Source organism: Penaeus monodon, chromosome 26, assembly GCF_015228065.2.
Source record: "Penaeus monodon isolate SGIC_2016 chromosome 26, NSTDA_Pmon_1, whole genome shotgun sequence".
NCBI lineage: Eukaryota > Metazoa > Arthropoda > Malacostraca > Decapoda > Penaeidae > Penaeus > Penaeus monodon.
In genome coordinates, this window is record NC_051411.1 from 3,894,051 (window position 1) to 3,911,550 (window position 17,500).

The following is a 17,500-nucleotide window of genomic DNA, read 5'->3' on the forward strand; positions in this document are numbered from 1 at the left end:
TATTTTTTGTTTGTTTGTTTGCTTTTTCTTTCTTCTTTTTTCTTTTTTTTTTATATATTTATTTTTGTTTTATCTTTCTTTCCTCATTTTAGAATTCTCTCTTTTTTTCCTCTCCTTCCTTTTTCTCATCGTTTTCTTCTTTTCTCCCTCCCCTTCTTTGTTTTAATAATAATAATAATAATAATATAATAATAATAATAATAATAATAATATTAATAATAATAATAATAATAATAAAAACAGTAATAATAATAATCTTAATTCTAATTCCAATAAAGATAATAATAAGTTTAATCAGAATCATGATGACCATAAAGTAGAAATAAGAACGACTATTACAATCCTAATAATAACAATAAAAAAATAAATAAATAAAATAAAAATAGTAACAGTAATGACCATAAAACATGATCAAGATGACAATAGCACCGAAGTCGACAGCTACAGAATAACCATAATACTAATACCAATCCTGATGACGAATAGCAATGGGAAGGTACCGTGAGCGCTGCCAACAGTACTTTCTTCACGGTGGCAAAGGACGACGCGGATCTGGGTGTGGGCAGTGTTATTTCGTTGGAATTCCTGTACAGGTAGGTCGGGGGTAGGGGTTGTGGGGGGGTTAGGGGGTTGTGGGGGGGAAGGGGGGAGATTGAATTATAGCATTGGTTGTTAAGTTAGTGGGGGTGGGGGTCGGGAATCTATACTATAAGGTGATTCCTTTTTTTATGCTATCTTTTCATGGTGTATAGATATGAGGTTGAAATTATTGCGTTGATTTTGTATTTGATTTTTTGAAATTATTATTTAGTTCTTTGTTGTTGTTTTTTATTATTTATTTATTCATTCATTGGTTCTTTTTAGGTTCGATGCTGTGGCTCCGTCACCTATCGTTACGTCTGTTTACCTCAACGGTGAACAAGTGTGCTTCAGCCAAGGTAAGAATGGAGCTGTGAATTGAATAAATGGCTTTAAATTATTGATGGAGGAGGTGAGGAGATGTTTTCGCGGAGACAAAGAGAGAATGAAGTAAGAACGAATGAAATCTGGATGGATGCCTTGATAACTCGAGGTGATTCGAAAGATACGAAGATATGGTCTTTAGTACCTTGGCTTTGATGAAAATGTTTTGGGGAATAAACAATCCTTGAATAATGACGCGGGATCCCTTTTCATTAGTTTATCAAGGAAGCTTTGAAGATATTATTTGAAGACGTTGATGCTTTGGCCCTTGCAATGGTGCCCCCCTCGCTCTCCTTGCCAATGGGGCTTCCCTACCCTCTTCTCAATGGTGCCTCTTACCCTCCTTCCCAATGGTGCCTCTTTGATCCCTCCAGTGGTGCCTCCTCGGTCACTTGAATGGCGTATTTGCAGAATTCCAATAACACCCTTTCGTTCCTTTCAATGGTGGCGACTTTCCAACACTCATCGTAAAGTCAGTCGATTGAGTGTAATGACATAAATAACCTTAGAATATCCTCATTGGCCCTTTTCCACGAACCTGAACCCCCCCCCTAAAATTCAATGACTACAGCTGTGGTATCAGTAATTTGTGGTCCCCCCCCCCACCTTCTTTGGTTTTCAGAGCACGTAATGTTTGATCCATTTCTGCTCTCTCTTCGTTTCCAATTTGATTTCGTTTTTTTTTTTTTTTTTTTTTTTTTTCAGTACACACGGGGGTATATAGGTAATCTTATAAAAAAAATCTCATCATATAGATAATCTTATAAAACTCTTATCTTATTCAGTCAAGGCATATGGGTAATAATCTACATGCCTGACTGAATAGTGTTTTGAATGAAGAAAAAAAAAGAAAAGGAAAAGAAAGAAAAAATGAAAAGAAAAAGAAAGAAAAAGAAAAAAAGAAGAAGAAAAGAAGACGAAGAAGAAAAAGAAGAGAATAGACTAAGAAGAGAAAAAGTAAACGAGTGGGAAGAAGAAAAATTAAAAGAAAAAATTATGAAATGCATTGCATAATATTACCCGGTTTTCATAGCAGGAATTATGTTCTTTAATACCTTGACTATTTTCCATAACAGAGAATATCTGCTATATCGTGTTTGCTGTTTTACATCGGATAAAATGTGCTTTCTTTGTCCTTTTTTGTCTTTTATGGAAAGCATCTCTTTTCCGTCGCACGAAATGTTTTCTTTGCCGAGTTTTTTTGCCATGATGGTTCGTTAGAATGTACAAAACATAGCATATACAATTACAAGGGAATTGACAAAAAATTAACACTTCTGGATAATAACAATGCAAAGCTGTAGGGTTTAAATCTAAACCGATTATACGATATTATTCTATAATTAATCATTCTAATGCATTACCTTTTACAGCACCAACACTGCCTACGACCAGTCCGGGACCAGATACCTCTCCCGCTACGACAACAGATATACAAGTGATTGGTAAGCGGAACGTTTTTTTTTTTTTTTTTTTTTTTTTTTTTTTTTTGGGGGGGGGGGGGTGTATAAATGATATGAAATAATTAATACACGTTGTTGTTTTGTTTTGTTTTTCAACAAGCCCAGGCTGATCTTTATTCTAATGAAGGTTACCTGACGCAGGTGGTGGGAACGGCAATTGCGTCACGTTTACGGAGACGAGCAGCTGGGCCGGGAACTACCAAGGAATTTTGAATGTGACTGTTCCCGGGGATGTGAGCTCCTGGTCCATCGTGCTCCGGATGTCAGCCTCTGTGGACAATTTCCAGGTTGGAGGCAAAGGCGTTGACTTTTATCGATTGCAGTAATTAGAGAAGTTCTGCAATATATATATATATATATATATATATATATATATATATATATATATATATATATATATATTATATATATATATATTGTGTGTGTGTGTGTGTGTGTGTGTGTGTGTGTGTGTGTGTGTGTGTGTGTGTGTGTGTGTGTGTGTGTGTGTGTGTGTGCGTGTGTGTGTGTGTGTGTGTACATACGTACGCGCATACATTAAACGTTTTCTGTCAAAAAGATTTATACTATGTACGTGTGTATTTAAATTTTGACATTTCTGAACTACAAACCTCACCTTCCACCGCAATAAATTCCTGAACTTTGCTTTCACCTCATATAACGACCATTTCTCCTTCTCTCTTCCCCCCTCCTTAACACCCAAGGCGTGGACAGCGAACGTGGCACCCACCTCTGGCACCTCCATCACGCTCACCAACAAAAACTACAATGGCGTCCAGACAGCCGGCGCAGCGCTTGAGTTAGGCGTACTGGTAACCTACTCCGGCAGCATCCCAAGCATCACCTCTCTTGAATTTAATGATAAAGAGCTTGGGCTCTGTGATGCTGGCCTGCCTACACCCACCACGGTTCCTTATGCTCTGTGTGTTAACTTTACGGAGACCAGCAGTTGGGATAACAATTACCAAGGAATACTTTATGTTACTGTACCGAGTGACGTCACATCTTGGAATATTATTCTGCAACTGTCAGATGTTGTGGACAATTTTCAGGTTAGTGGGGATATATTATGATTTTTTTTCTTATATACATTCTAAGTAACTATTTTATTTGCGGATTCTCTTCATGTCAACAGCAAAATTGTTGGAATAACATTTGTTTCATGAAAGGATAAACTAGAATCATCTATCTAACTCATCTAACTATAAATTATGAACTGTATAGCGTTTGTCCAAGTCCTTTATCCATCTAGTCGTGTGATGTGTTTTAGAATGTTGAAACAGCTGCGTAAGAATGAGTACTTCCATGCTACAATATATGTGATTGCATTCTTCCATTATGTATAGAATGTCCAGAACTCAGCCAGGATACACACCCTTCTTTTAAAACATATATTTGTAATTGCAATGCATCTGGATCACCCATCTCTTCAATACTGTTTCAACATACCATCCTATACATGTATGATGACTGGGTGACAGGTATAACCACTTCATCGGGTCACCTCGAGCTATCCCCTTTGCATAAATTTTTAGGACAATTCACGCATTAAACAAGCGACCTGTATGGTCTCTAAGCTAGGGGACTTAAGGTCTTTAGGATATTGGTCTATAGCAGGCAACTCACACTCGCTTCTCACACAAAGATCAATGCACAGAGTAAGACCTGGTTCTCGGTTTAGTTCTAGTGTTAAGTCGTGGCAAGACCTCTCGCCCTATTGTGTGTGTTTAGTTTAACCCAGCGGTTCTTAGGAGTCATTTGGGATTATGTATTGTGACATTTTGAAAGAGAACTGGGTCTTTATATCATTTTGTTCTATGCAGAGTTTCACCATCACAACATATATCATTAGAGTCACTGTAATACCATCGAGAGTCTTAAGCGATTGTAGGGCGATAAAGGTCTTAAGAATCCTTGGCTTCAGTGCTGCACCTTTGTATTTGCTAATGACTCGTGACTCACATTAAACTCAGGAGCAAAGGTCAGTTTCTAGATGCCACTCGACTCTTCTGTTCACTCAGCTAGGCAAAATCTCACCTCTGCACCACACCACTTTCATCGGAGATTTCCAACGGTAGAATTATTTGTTCGCTTGCCTTCCCTTTTCTACATGCATTTTGAAATCTAGTGTAGATAAACCAACTCTTAAGCAACCCAAAGTTAGCAAGTCTGGCATTTCTGTACTTCATTATGTATGTATAATATATATAATAACAATTCTTCTTCCTCTCCTTTGCATATTGTACTGAAGGCATGGACAGCAAACGTGGCACCCACCTCTGGCACCTCCATCACGCTCTCTAACAAGGATTACAACGGAGTTCAGGCAGCTGGCACAACACTTGAGTTGGGTTTATTGGTAACCTACTCAGGGTCTATTCCAGACATCATTTCTGTGAGCTTCAATGATCAAATTGCTGGAGACTGCGGAGTTTCCTCAACTCCACCCACTGCAGCACCAACAACGGCTCCCACTCCTGTGCCCACTCCAGCTCCAACTTCTGCACCCACTCCAGCTCCAACTCCTGTGCCCACTCCAACTCCAACTTCTGCACCCACTCCAGCTCCAACTCCAGCTCCAACTTCTGCACCCACTCCAGCTCCCACTTCAAGTCCAACTACCCCACCAACCACGAAACCTACAGGTAAAAAGGGATATCTCATATTTTTGCCTTAAAATCTTGAAGTACCCTTTTTCATTTTCCATTTATCAATTTGTTAATTCATATACAAATTTGCCGTATCCCATCGACAGTTTAAGCATCCCATACATAAGATTAACATTGCAGAAGGACCAAGCACTCAGGAACCAAGTTCTGGATGCATTGCTCCTGGGACAAGTTACGACTATGATGAAGTTCTTCACAAGTCCCTCCTGTTTTACGAAGCTCAGCGATCTGGAGATCTACCAGATTCACAGCGTGTCACTTGGCGCAAGGACTCTGCACTGGGCGACGCCAAGGACAGTGTGACCAACGTTCAGCTTGACCTAACAGGAGGATATTATGATGGTTAGATTTTATCATCTAAAATATAAATGTTCAAATTATTGTTGTAGTGTGCACATACTTTCCATTACAAGCAAGTCCACAGAATCTGAAAATAACCATTTCTATATCATTAATGTATATATGATTTATTTATAAACAGCTGGCGATTATGGCAAATTTGGATATCCAATGTCAAGTATGACAACAGTGTTAGCATGGGGAGCAATCGACTATGGTACTGCTTATATACAAGCAGGTAATTCAGCATTGTATTTTCCAAAGCTTTGTAAATGTATTTCACATGACTGATCAGAAATATTTTACATGTTCTAAACAAGTTTAGTGATTAATCAAACCACCTGATTTCAGGGGAAATGTCATACATGAAAGAAGCTGTCAAATGGGCTACAGACTATTTCCTCAAGGCCCACGTAAGTCCTACAGTGTTGTATGGCCAAGTAGGCAATGGTCAGCTTGACCATGCTTTTTGGGGAAGACCAGAGGATATGACTATGGACAGACCAGCCTACAAGATCACTGAAGCAAATCCTGGTTCTGATTTGGTGGCTGAGACTTCTGCTGCACTGGCTGCTGCCTCCATTCTCTTCAAAGATTCCAACCCTGCATATTCTGCCGAATGTCTTCAACACTCTAGGGAGCTCTATGACTTTGCTGATAATTTCAGAGGAGATTACGATGCTACAATTCCTGGTGTTTCTGAATTCTATGCTAGTTATGGCTACTATGACGAATTAGCATGGGCTGCTGCCTGGCTTTACCGTGCTACAGGTGAGACTACCTACTTAACGGCTGCTAAGAATCATTATCAGCAACTTTCAACAAGTCCTTGGGAATTTTCTTGGGCTGATAAGACTCCTGGAGTGCAGGTATTACTGGCACAACTTGCTGACGAAGTGGATAAAGCCACATATGTGAATCATGTGACCAGCTTCTGCAACGACATTGTAGACAACAGGCAAAGGACACCCAAAGGATTGCTATACCTTAGTCAGTGGGGTTCCCTCCGATATGCAGCTAACGCAGCCTTTATCTGCCTAAGAGCTGCAGACTTGGGCATCAACCCTGAGAAATATCGAGAGTTTGGCAAGCAACAGATCCACTACATGTTAGGTGACACTGGACGAAGCTATGTGGTAGGTTTTGGTGTGAACCCTCCACTGCGGCCGCATCACGCCAGCAGCTCTTGTAAACCAGCTCCAGCAACCTGTGACTGGACAGACTTCCATTCACCAGATCCTAACCCTCACGTGCTGTATGGAGCCTTGGTGGGAGGCCCTGATGCCAACGACTGGTACGAGGACAAACGCGATGACTATATCAAGAATGAAGTTGCCACAGACTACAATGCAGGGTTCCAGTCTGCTGTGGCTGCTCTTCGTTCACTTACTGATTGTGGTGGAGTGACAGCTGCACCAACAACAGCAACCTCCACACCAGCACCTACCCCTGCGCCCACCTCTGCACCTACCCCAGCTCCAACACCAGAGCCTACCGCAAACCCAGGAACTGGTAAGTAAACTGATATTCCTTGCTTTATTAGTCTGCCAGACTATTTTTTCCTTACTATATTTTCATAATCTATGAAAAACATCTAAAAATTATAACTAGAAATAATGTATATATGTAAATATAAAATCAAACAGAAACTGACTTTAAGAAAGCAAAACTACATGCATATGATTCGGCCATATTTTTCCTAATAAAGGTAGGTATAAGATTTTCAATTTATTGAAGTATAAAAGTCTCTCCAAATTAGAATATTAGTTTAATATAAGGGAACATGTATTTGTTAAATGAAATATTTCCCACAGAAGAACCTAGTACCCAAGCACCAGGTTCTGGGTGTGTTGCTCCTGGGACAAGTTACAACTACGATGAAGTTCTTCACAAGTCCCTCCTGTTTTACGAAGCTCAGCGATCTGGAGATCTACCAGATTCACAGCGTGTCACTTGGCGCAAGGACTCTGCACTGGGCGACGCCAAGGACAGTGTGACCAATGTTCAGCTTGACCTAACAGGAGGATATTATGATGGTTAGATATAATTCATTAAAACATAAATGTTAAGTATATTACTCTCGTGTGGATATTGATCCCATTACAAACAAATCCATATCTTCAGGAAATGACCATTTCCACTCCATTAATGTACAAATCCGTTTGAAAACAGCTGGCGATTATGGCAAATTTGGGTATCCAATGTCAAGTATGACAACAGTGTTAGCATGGGGAGCAATCGACTATAGTACTGCCTATACACAAGCAGGTGATTCACCAAGTAATTTTGTATTTTGTAATACAAGTAAATGTTCATAAAATGCTGATTATGTAGAAATATTTCCTGTTCTAAGTTGTCTCATTACTAATGCAATCAATTGTTTTTAGGGGAAATGTTGTACATGAAAGAGGCTGTCAAGTGGGCTACAGACTATTTCCTCAAGGCACACGTGAGTCCTACAGTGTTGTATGGCCAAGTAGGCAATGGTCAGCTTGACCATGCTTTTTGGGGCCGACCAGAGGACATGACTATGGACAGACCAGCTTACAAGATCACTGAAGCAAATCCCGGTTCTGACTTGGTGGCTGAGACTTCTGCTGCACTGGCTGCTGCCGCCATTCTCTTCAAAGATTCCAACCCTGCATATTCTGCCGAATGTCTTCAACACTCTAGGGAGCTTTACGACTTTGCCGATAATTTTAGAGGCGATTATGATGCTACAATTCCTGGTGTTTCTGAATTCTATGCCAGCTATGGCTACTATGATGAATTAGCATGGGCTGCTGCCTGGCTTTACCGTGCCACAGGTGAGACTACCTACTTAACGGCTGCTAAGAATCATTATCAGCAACTTTCAACAAGTCCTTGGGAATTTTCTTGGGCTGATAAGACTCCTGGAGTGCAGGTATTACTGGCACAACTTGCTGACGAAGTGGATAAAGCCACATATGTGAATCATGTGACCAGCTTCTGCAACGACATTGTAGACAACAGGCAAAGGACACCCAAAGGATTGCTATACCTTAGTCAGTGGGGTTCCCTCCGATATGCAGCTAACGCAGCCTTTATCTGCCTAAGAGCTGCAGACTTGGGCATCAACCCTGAGAAATATCGAGAGTTTGGCAAGCAACAAATCCACTACATGTTAGGTGACACTGGACGAAGCTATGTGGTAGGTTTTGGTGTGAACCCTCCACTGCGGCCGCATCACGCCAGCAGCTCTTGTAAACCAGCTCCAGCAACCTGTGACTGGACAGACTTCCATTCACCAGATCCTAACCCTCACGTGCTGTATGGAGCCTTGGTGGGAGGCCCTGATGCCAACGACTGGTACGAGGACAAACGCGATGACTATATCAAGAATGAAGTTGCCACAGACTACAATGCAGGGTTCCAGTCTGCTGTGGCTGCTCTTCGCTCCCTTACTGATTGTGGTGGAGTGACAGCAGCCCCCACACCAGCACCTACCTCGGCTCCCACGCCAGCACCCACCTCGGCTCCCACGCCAGCACCCACCTCGGCTCCCACTCCCGCACCCACTCCAGCACCCACCACACCGAACACAGGCGGAGGAAGTGGCAGCTGCTTCAGATTCGCCAAAGCCAACAGTTGGGACGGAAACTATGATGGAACATTGTATGTGACTGTCCCCAATGATGTAGGGTCTTGGAACATCGACCTTCAGTTATCATCATCTGTGGATAATTTCCAGGTCAGTATGAAATTTGAAAATGAACATTTGCTTAAAAGTGATATAATTGTAGATATTCTCTCTAAATAATGGGTTTTAATTAATTCAACGGTTTTTTATTTAACCTAATAATATGCCCATTTTGAAATTTTAGTACATTTATCTATATTACGATTATATGTTAACTATTCACTTTCATCCTTCCCTCTTCTCTGCCCGGAAGGCGTGGACAGCGAATGTGGCACCCACCTCTGGCACCTCCATCACGCTCACCAACAAAAGCTACAATGGAGTCCAAAGTGCTGGTGCAGTGCTTGAATTAGGCATCTTGGTGACCTTCTCGGGAACTACTCCAGCCATCACGGCCGCGACTTTCAATGGTGAAAACCTTGCAAGTTGTGGAGCTACCTCGGCTCCTTCCACCCCAGCTCCAACTCCGGCTCCAACGCCGGCTTCGACTCCAGAAACTACTGCGAACCCGGGAACTGGTAACTAAAATGATGTCATTCTCTTTGATATAATTCCTTGCCCCGGGCTTTAGTCGCATCGTTTTATGCGTTGTGTATTCTGACAAATATATGAAAAACTAATGACGAGACCACAAGGATGTGAAATGAGGGTGATGCAAGCCTTGTGCAGATTTTTAATAGACTTTCAAAACTACTCTAAAGAGTCCAGCATGATTCCTGAAGAGTATATATACACACTTGATTTCCAAATGAAGTTACAGCAGTTTGTGGTCAGGGGAAAAGTAATTACTTAACTAAAATTTTGCTTACAGCAGAACCTAGTACCCAAGCACCAGGTTCTGGGTGTGTTGCTCCTGGGACAAGTTACAACTACGATGAAGTTCTTCACAAGTCCCTCCTGTTTTACGAAGCTCAGCGATCTGGAGATCTACCAGATTCACAGCGTGTCACTTGGCGCAAGGACTCTGCACTGGGCGACGCCAAGGACAGTGTGACCAATGTTCAGCTTGACCTAACAGGAGGATATTATGATGGTGTGATTTTATCATCTAAAACATAAATGTTCAGACTATTGTTCTAGTTTGCATATACTTTCCATTACAAGTAAGTCCGCAGAATCTGAATATAACCATTTCTATATCATTAATGTATATGATTTATTTATAAACAGCTGGCGATTATGGCAAATTTGGATATCCAATGTCAAGTATGACAACAGTGTTAGCATGGGGAGCAATCGACTATGGTACTGCTTATATACAAGCAGGTAATTCAGCATTGTATTTTCCAAAGCTTTGTAAATGTATTTCACATGACTGATCAGAAATATTTTACATGTTCTAAACAAGTTTAGTGATTAATCAAACCACCTGATTTCAGGGGAAATGTCGTACATGAAAGAGGCTGTCAAGTGGGCTACAGACTATTTCCTCAAGGCACACGTAAGTCCTACAGTGTTGTATGGCCAAGTAGGCAATGGTCAGCTTGACCATGCTTTTTGGGGCCGACCAGAGGATATGACTATGGACAGACCAGCCTACAAGATCACTGAAGCAAATCCTGGTTCTGATTTGGTGGCTGAGACTTCTGCTGCACTGGCTGCCGCCTCCATTCTCTTCAAAGATTCCAACCCTACATATTCTGCCGAATGTCTTCAACACTCTAGGGAGCTCTATGACTTTGCTGATAATTTCAGAGGAGATTACGATGCTACAATTCCTGGTGTTTCTGAATTCTATGCTAGTTATGGCTACTATGACGAATTAGCATGGGCTGCTGCCTGGCTTTATCGTGCTACAGGTGAGACTACCTACCTAACGGCTGCTAAGAATCATTATCAGCAACTTTCAACAAGTCCTTGGGAATTTTCTTGGGCTGATAAGACTCCTGGAGTGCAGGTATTACTGGCACAACTTGCTGACGAAGTGGATAAAGCCACATATGTGAATCATGTGACCAGCTTCTGCAACGACATTGTAGACAACAGGCAAAGGACATCCAAAGGATTGCTGTACCTTAGTCAGTGGGGTTCCCTCCGATATGCAGCTAACGCAGCCTTTATCTGCCTAAGAGCTGCAGACTTGGGCATCAACCCTGAGAAATATCGAGAGTTTGGCAAGCAACAAATCCACTACATGTTAGGTGACACTGGACGAAGCTATGTGGTAGGTTTTGGTGTGAACCCTCCACTGCGGCCGCATCACGCCAGCAGCTCTTGTAAACCAGCTCCAGCAACCTGTGACTGGACAGACTTCCATTCACCAGATCCTAACCCTCACGTGCTGTATGGAGCCTTGGTGGGAGGCCCTGATGCCAACGACTGGTACGAGGACAAACGCGATGACTATATCAAGAATGAAGTTGCCACAGACTACAATGCAGGGTTCCAGTCTGCTGTGGCTGCTCTTCGCTCCCTTACTGATTGTGGTGGAGTGACAGCTGCACCAACAACAGCAGCCCCCACACCAGCACCTACCCCTGCACCCACCTCTGCACCTACCCCAGTTCCAACGCCAGAGCCTACCGCAAACCCAGGAACTGGTAAGTAAATTGATATTCCTTGCTATATTAGTGTGTCAGACAATTTTTTCCTTATTATATTTTCATAATCTATGAAAACATCTAAAAATGATAACTAGTAATAATGTATATTCGTTAATATAAAATCAAACGGAAACTGACTTTAAGAAAGCAAAACTACATACATATGATTTGGCCATTTTTTTCCCAATAAAGGTAGGTATAAGATTTTCAAATTATTGAAGTATATAAGTATGCCAACAGAGGTTTTGAGTTTTCTATGTCTCTCCAAATTAGAATATTAGTTTAATGTAAGGGAACATGTATTTGTTAAATGAAATATTTCCCACAGAAGAACCTAGTACCCAAGCACCAGGTTCTGGGTGTGTTGCTCCTGGGACAAGCTACAACTACGATGAAGTTCTTCACAAGTCCCTCCTGTTTTACGAAGCTCAGCGATCTGGAGATCTACCAGATTCACAGCGTGTCACTTGGCGCAAGGACTCTGCACTGGGCGACGCCAAGGACAGTGTGACCAATGTTCAGCTTGACCTAACAGGAGGATATTATGATGGTTAGACTTTATCATCTAAAACATAAATGTTCAGAGTATTGTTCTTTTGTGCATATACTTTCCATTACAAGCAAGTTCACAGAATTTGAAAATGAATATTTTCATACCATTAATGCATATGTGATTTATTTATAAACAGCTGGCGATTATGGCAAATTTGGATATCCAATGTCAAGTATGACAACAGTGTTAGCATGGGGAGCAATCGACTATGGTACTGCCTATATACAAGCAGGTAATTCAGAATTGCATTTTCCAAAGTTGAGTAAATATTTCGCATGACTGATCAGAAATATTTTGCATGTTCTAAACAAGTTTAGTGATTAATCAAACCACCTGATTTCAGGGGAAATGTCGTACATGAAAGAGGCTGTCAAATGGGCTACAGACTATTTCCTCAAGGCACACGTAAGTCCTACAGTGTTGTATGGCCAAGTAGGCAATGGTCAGCTTGACCATGCTTTTTGGGGCCGACCAGAGGATATGACTATGGACAGACCAGCCTACAAGATCACTGAAGCAAATCCTGGTTCTGATTTGGTGGCTGAGACTTCTGCTGCACTGGCTGCTGCCTCCATGCTCTTCAAAGATTCCAACCCTGCATATTCTGCCGAATGTCTTCAACACTCTAGGGAGCTCTATGACTTTGCTGATAATTTCAGAGGAGATTACGATGCTACAATTCCTGGTGTTTCTGAATTCTATGCTAGTTATGGCTACTATGACGAATTAGCATGGGCTGCTGCCTGGCTTTACCGTGCCACAGGTGAGACTCCCTACCTAACGGCTGCTAAGAATCATTATCAGCAACTTTCAACAAGTCCTTGGGAATTTTCTTGGGCTGATAAGACTCCTGGAGTGCAGGTTTTATTAGCACAACTTGCTGACGAAGTGGATAAAGCTACATATGTGAATCATGTGACTGCCTTCTGCAATGACATTGTAGACAACAGGCAAAGGACACCCAAAGGATTGCTGTACCTTAGTCAGTGGGGTTCCCTCCGATATGCAGCTAACGCAGCCTTTATCTGCCTAAGAGCTGCAGACTTGGGCATCAACCCTGAGAAATATCGAGAGTTTGGCAAGCAACAGATCCACTACATGTTAGGTGACACTGGACGAAGCTATGTGGTAGGTTTTGGTGTGAACCCTCCACTGCGGCCGCATCACGCCAGCAGCTCTTGTAAACCAGCTCCAGCAACCTGTGACTGGACAGATTTCCATTCACCAGATCCTAACCCTCACGTGCTGTATGGAGCCTTGGTGGGAGGCCCTGATGCCAACGACTGGTACGAGGACAAACGCGATGACTATATCAAGAATGAAGTTGCCACAGACTACAATGCAGGGTTCCAGTCTGCTGTGGCTGCTCTTCGCTCCCTTACTGATTGTGGTGGAGTGACAGCAGCCCCCACACCAGCACCTACCTCGGCTCCCACGCCAGCACCCACCTCGGCTCCCACGCCAGCACCCACCTCGGCTCCCACTCCCGCACCCACCCCCGCACCCACTCCAGCACCCACCACACCGAACACAGGCGGAGGAAGTGGCAGCTGCTTCAGATTCGCCAAAGCCAACAGTTGGGACGGAAACTATGATGGAACATTGTATGTGACTGTCCCCAATGATGTAGGGTCTTGGAACATCGACCTTCAGTTATCATCATCTGTGGATAATTTCCAGGTCAGTATGAAATTTGAAAATGAACATTTGCTTAAAAGTGATATAATTGTAGATATTCTCTCTAAATAATGGGTTTTAATTAATTCAACGGTTTTTATTTAACCTAATAATATGCCCATTTTGAAATTTTAATACATTTATCTATATTACGATTATATTTTAACTATTCACTTTCATCCTTCCCTCTTCTCTGCCCGGAAGGCGTGGACAGCGAATGTGGCACCCACCTCTGGCACCTCCATCACGCTCACCAACAAAAGCTACAATGGAGTCCAAAGTGCTGGTGCAGTGCTTGAATTAGGCATCTTGGTGACCTTCTCGGGAACTACTCCAGCCATCACGGCCGCGACTTTCAATGGTGAAAACCTTGCAAGTTGTGGAGCTACCTCGGCTCCTTCCACCCCAGCTCCAACTCCGGCTCCAACACCGGCTTCGACTCCAGAAACTACTGCGAACCCGGGAACTGGTAACTAAAATGATGTCATTCTCTTTGATATAATTCCTTGCCCCGGGCTTTAGTCGCATCGTTTTATGCGTTGTGTATTCTGACAAATATATGAAAAACTAATGCCTCGACCACAAGGATGGGAAATGAGGGTGATGCAAGCCTTGTGCAGATTTTTAATAGACTTTCAAAACTACTCTAAAGAGTCCAGCATGATTCCTGAAGAGTATATATACACACTTGATTTCCAAATGAAGTTACAGCAGTTTGTGGTCAGGGGAAAAGTAATTGCTTAACTGAAATTTTGCTTACAGCAGAACCTAGTACCCAAGCACCAGGTTCTGGGTGTGTTGCTCCTGGGACAAGTTACAACTACGATGAAGTTCTTCACAAGTCCCTCCTGTTTTACGAAGCTCAGCGATCTGGAGATCTACCAGATTCACAGCGTGTCACTTGGCGCAAGGACTCTGCACTGGGCGACGCCAAGGACAGTGTGACCAATGTTCAGCTTGACCTAACAGGAGGATATTATGATGGTTAGATTTTATCTAAAACATAAATGTTCAGACTATTGTTCTAGTTTGCATATACTTTCCATTACAAGTAAGTCCGCAGAATCTGAATATAACCATTTCTATATCATTAATGTATATGATTTATTTATAAACAGCTGGCGATTATGGCAAATTTGGATATCCAATGTCAAGTATGACAACAGTGTTAGCATGGGGAGCAATCGACTATGGTACTGCCTATATACAAGCAGGTATTTCAGAATTGCATTTTCCAAAGTTGACTAAATGTATTTCGCATGACTGATCAGAAATATTTTGCATGTTCTAAACAAGTTTAGTGATTAATCAAACCACCTGATTTCAGGGGAAATGTCATACATGAAAGAGGCTGTCAAGTGGGCTACAGACTATTTCCTCAAGGCACATGTAAGTCCTACAGTGTTGTATGGCCAAGTAGGCAATGGTCAGCTTGACCATGCTTTTTGGGGTCGACCAGAGGATATGACTATGGACAGACCAGCCTACAAGATCACTGAAGCAAATCCTGGTTCTGACTTGGTGGCTGAGACTTCTGCTGCACTGGCTGCTGCCTCCATTCTCTTCAAAGATTCCAACCCTGCATATTCTGCTGAATGCCTTCAACACTCTAGGGAGCTCTATGACTTTGCTGATAATTTCAGAGGAGATTACGATGCTACAATTCCTGGTGTTTCTGAATTCTATGCCAGCTATGGTTACTATGATGAATTAGCATGGGCTGCTGCCTGGCTTTATCGCGCCACAGGTGAGACTACCTACTTAACGGCAGCTAAGAATCATTATCAGCAACTTTCAACAAGTCCTTGGGAATTTTCTTGGGCTGATAAGACTCCTGGAGTGCAGGTATTACTGGCACAACTTGCTGACGAAGTGGATAAAGCCACATACGTGAATCATGTGACTGCCTTCTGCAACGACATTGTAGACAACAGGCAAAGGACACCCAAAGGATTGCTGTACCTTAGTCAGTGGGGTTCCCTCCGATATGCAGCTAACGCAGCCTTTATCTGCCTAAGAGCTGCAGACTTGGGCATCAACCCTGAGAAATATCGAGAATTTGGCAAGCAACAGATCCACTACATGTTAGGCGACACTGGACGAAGCTATGTGGTAGGTTTTGGTGTGAACCCTCCACTGCGGCCGCATCACGCCAGCAGCTCTTGTAAACCAGCTCCAGCAACTTGTGACTGGACAGACTTCCATTCGCCAGATCCTAATCCTCACGTGCTGTATGGAGCCTTGGTGGGAGGCCCTGATGCCAACGACTGGTACGAGGACAAACGCGATGACTATATCAAGAATGAAGTTGCCACAGACTACAATGCAGGGTTCCAATCTGCTGTGGCTGCTCTTCGCTATCTTGCAGACTGTAGTGCAAAACACTGAAATGAAGGAATGCCCATCATTTCCCAACCCTAAGGGGCATTGAAGCCATGGTTTCACTAGACTCAGCTGTGGTCACCCACCCTCTTGTATTGGCTACACTCCCCTAGGTGAGGCACATCTGGACAGGCTTCAAAACTTCACCAGCCTTCAGTAAAGCCAAATGAAAGTCATTGCTTCAGGATTCCCTAGTTCTCAGCTTATGTCAGAAAAGTAAAAATTCAAGACCTGAGTCTAGTTCCAGAATAAGATAGAGCAAGTGAAACCTCAGCTTCAAATCATAGGTCAGTATAAGGATCAAATGTTCAAAAAGCAAAAACTGTTGTGCATCTCTATTCAAATAAGTGTATGGTAAAGTAAATATAAAAAATCTGTTTTGCATAATACCAATGACATTGTATTTTAAAATTATATAATTCTGCCAGAAATTTATATGAAAAATTGCAATATAATTTTGTTACCTAAATTATTCTTTTATCTTATCCTTGAGTAATATTGTTATGACTTCATGACATGGGTTCTGAAGTCCTTAATCCTTACATAAAAGTAATATCGTCCATTAATTGTTGGAGTGAATAATTCACTTTCTTCTGTCACATAAACAGTATAATATTCAACTCTGTTAAGTAGCTGAAAACACTAATACTGTGTATATTTCAAAAAACTGGTCAGCAGGCAAGTTCCCTCAATAATAATAATAATAAATGATAATTTAGTTATTCCATTTGTCACAACTGATAATTCTTGATGCGACAGGCTGGCTGCTTTATCTTGCTTCTAAATTACCCTGTATGCAAGGAATGACCAGGGTTACCATTCACTGAGAGTATGCGGGACTGAACACAGGTCACCAAAGATTGCAAGATGAGATTGCTACCGCTCCACCACAAGGATAATTTTGAAAAGTGGTGAAGTAACTGGACTTGATTTCTCATCTATTTCAAAATTCTATAACATATGGTGTTATTATAACCCAAATTGAAGTAGTCTAGTCTGGCTGCCTCGTAATGGAATATACTCGAATAGTTCATGCTACTAGATCAGCACAAAACCCATTTAGAAGCACTTACATTCTGAATAATAATCCCATGGAAGGATACAAAAACATGACCCAAATCTTGTACTTTTTAATCTGATTTCTTTGTAATCATATTTAGATTTAGATTTTATTTATATTTCTTCTAGGTTTTAACAATACTTTCAAAAGAATAACAGATATACTCACAGGGAGAAAATAAAAAAAATTG

The 17,500-nt window shown here is 41.9% G+C and overlaps 1 protein-coding gene across 4 annotated transcripts in view; it reads left to right on the forward strand.

Annotated features, from left to right (window-relative positions):
- The window catches only part of LOC119589848, a 26,147-nt gene extending 9,620 nt beyond the window's left edge, over window positions 1–16,527 (forward strand). Inside the window, exons 6-20 of one of the 4 annotated variants that reach the window (XM_037938446.1) lie at window positions 487–593; window positions 865–938; window positions 2,337–2,408; window positions 2,568–2,713; window positions 9,349–9,613; window positions 9,907–10,128; window positions 10,266–10,361; window positions 10,475–11,635; window positions 11,967–12,188; window positions 12,328–12,423; window positions 12,535–13,871; window positions 14,073–14,337; window positions 14,631–14,852; window positions 14,987–15,082; window positions 15,196–16,527. In XM_037938446.1, the coding sequence (XP_037794374.1) occupies window positions 487–593; window positions 865–938; window positions 2,337–2,408; window positions 2,568–2,713; window positions 9,349–9,613; window positions 9,907–10,128; window positions 10,266–10,361; window positions 10,475–11,635; window positions 11,967–12,188; window positions 12,328–12,423; window positions 12,535–13,871; window positions 14,073–14,337; window positions 14,631–14,852; window positions 14,987–15,082; window positions 15,196–16,256 (5,442 nt within the window). In that variant the 3' untranslated portion in view covers window positions 16,257–16,527. Of the gene's footprint in view, window positions 1–486; window positions 594–864; window positions 939–2,336; window positions 2,409–2,567; window positions 2,714–7,359; window positions 7,471–7,606; window positions 7,703–7,821; window positions 9,147–9,348; window positions 9,614–9,906; window positions 10,129–10,265; window positions 10,362–10,474; window positions 11,636–11,966; window positions 12,189–12,327; window positions 12,424–12,534; window positions 13,872–14,072; window positions 14,338–14,630; window positions 14,853–14,986; window positions 15,083–15,195 lie in introns of those variants that run through there. The other 3 variants (XM_037938443.1, XM_037938444.1, XM_037938445.1) reach the window with 3 other exon arrangements.
- Window positions 16,528–17,500: the final 973 nt, after the last annotated feature.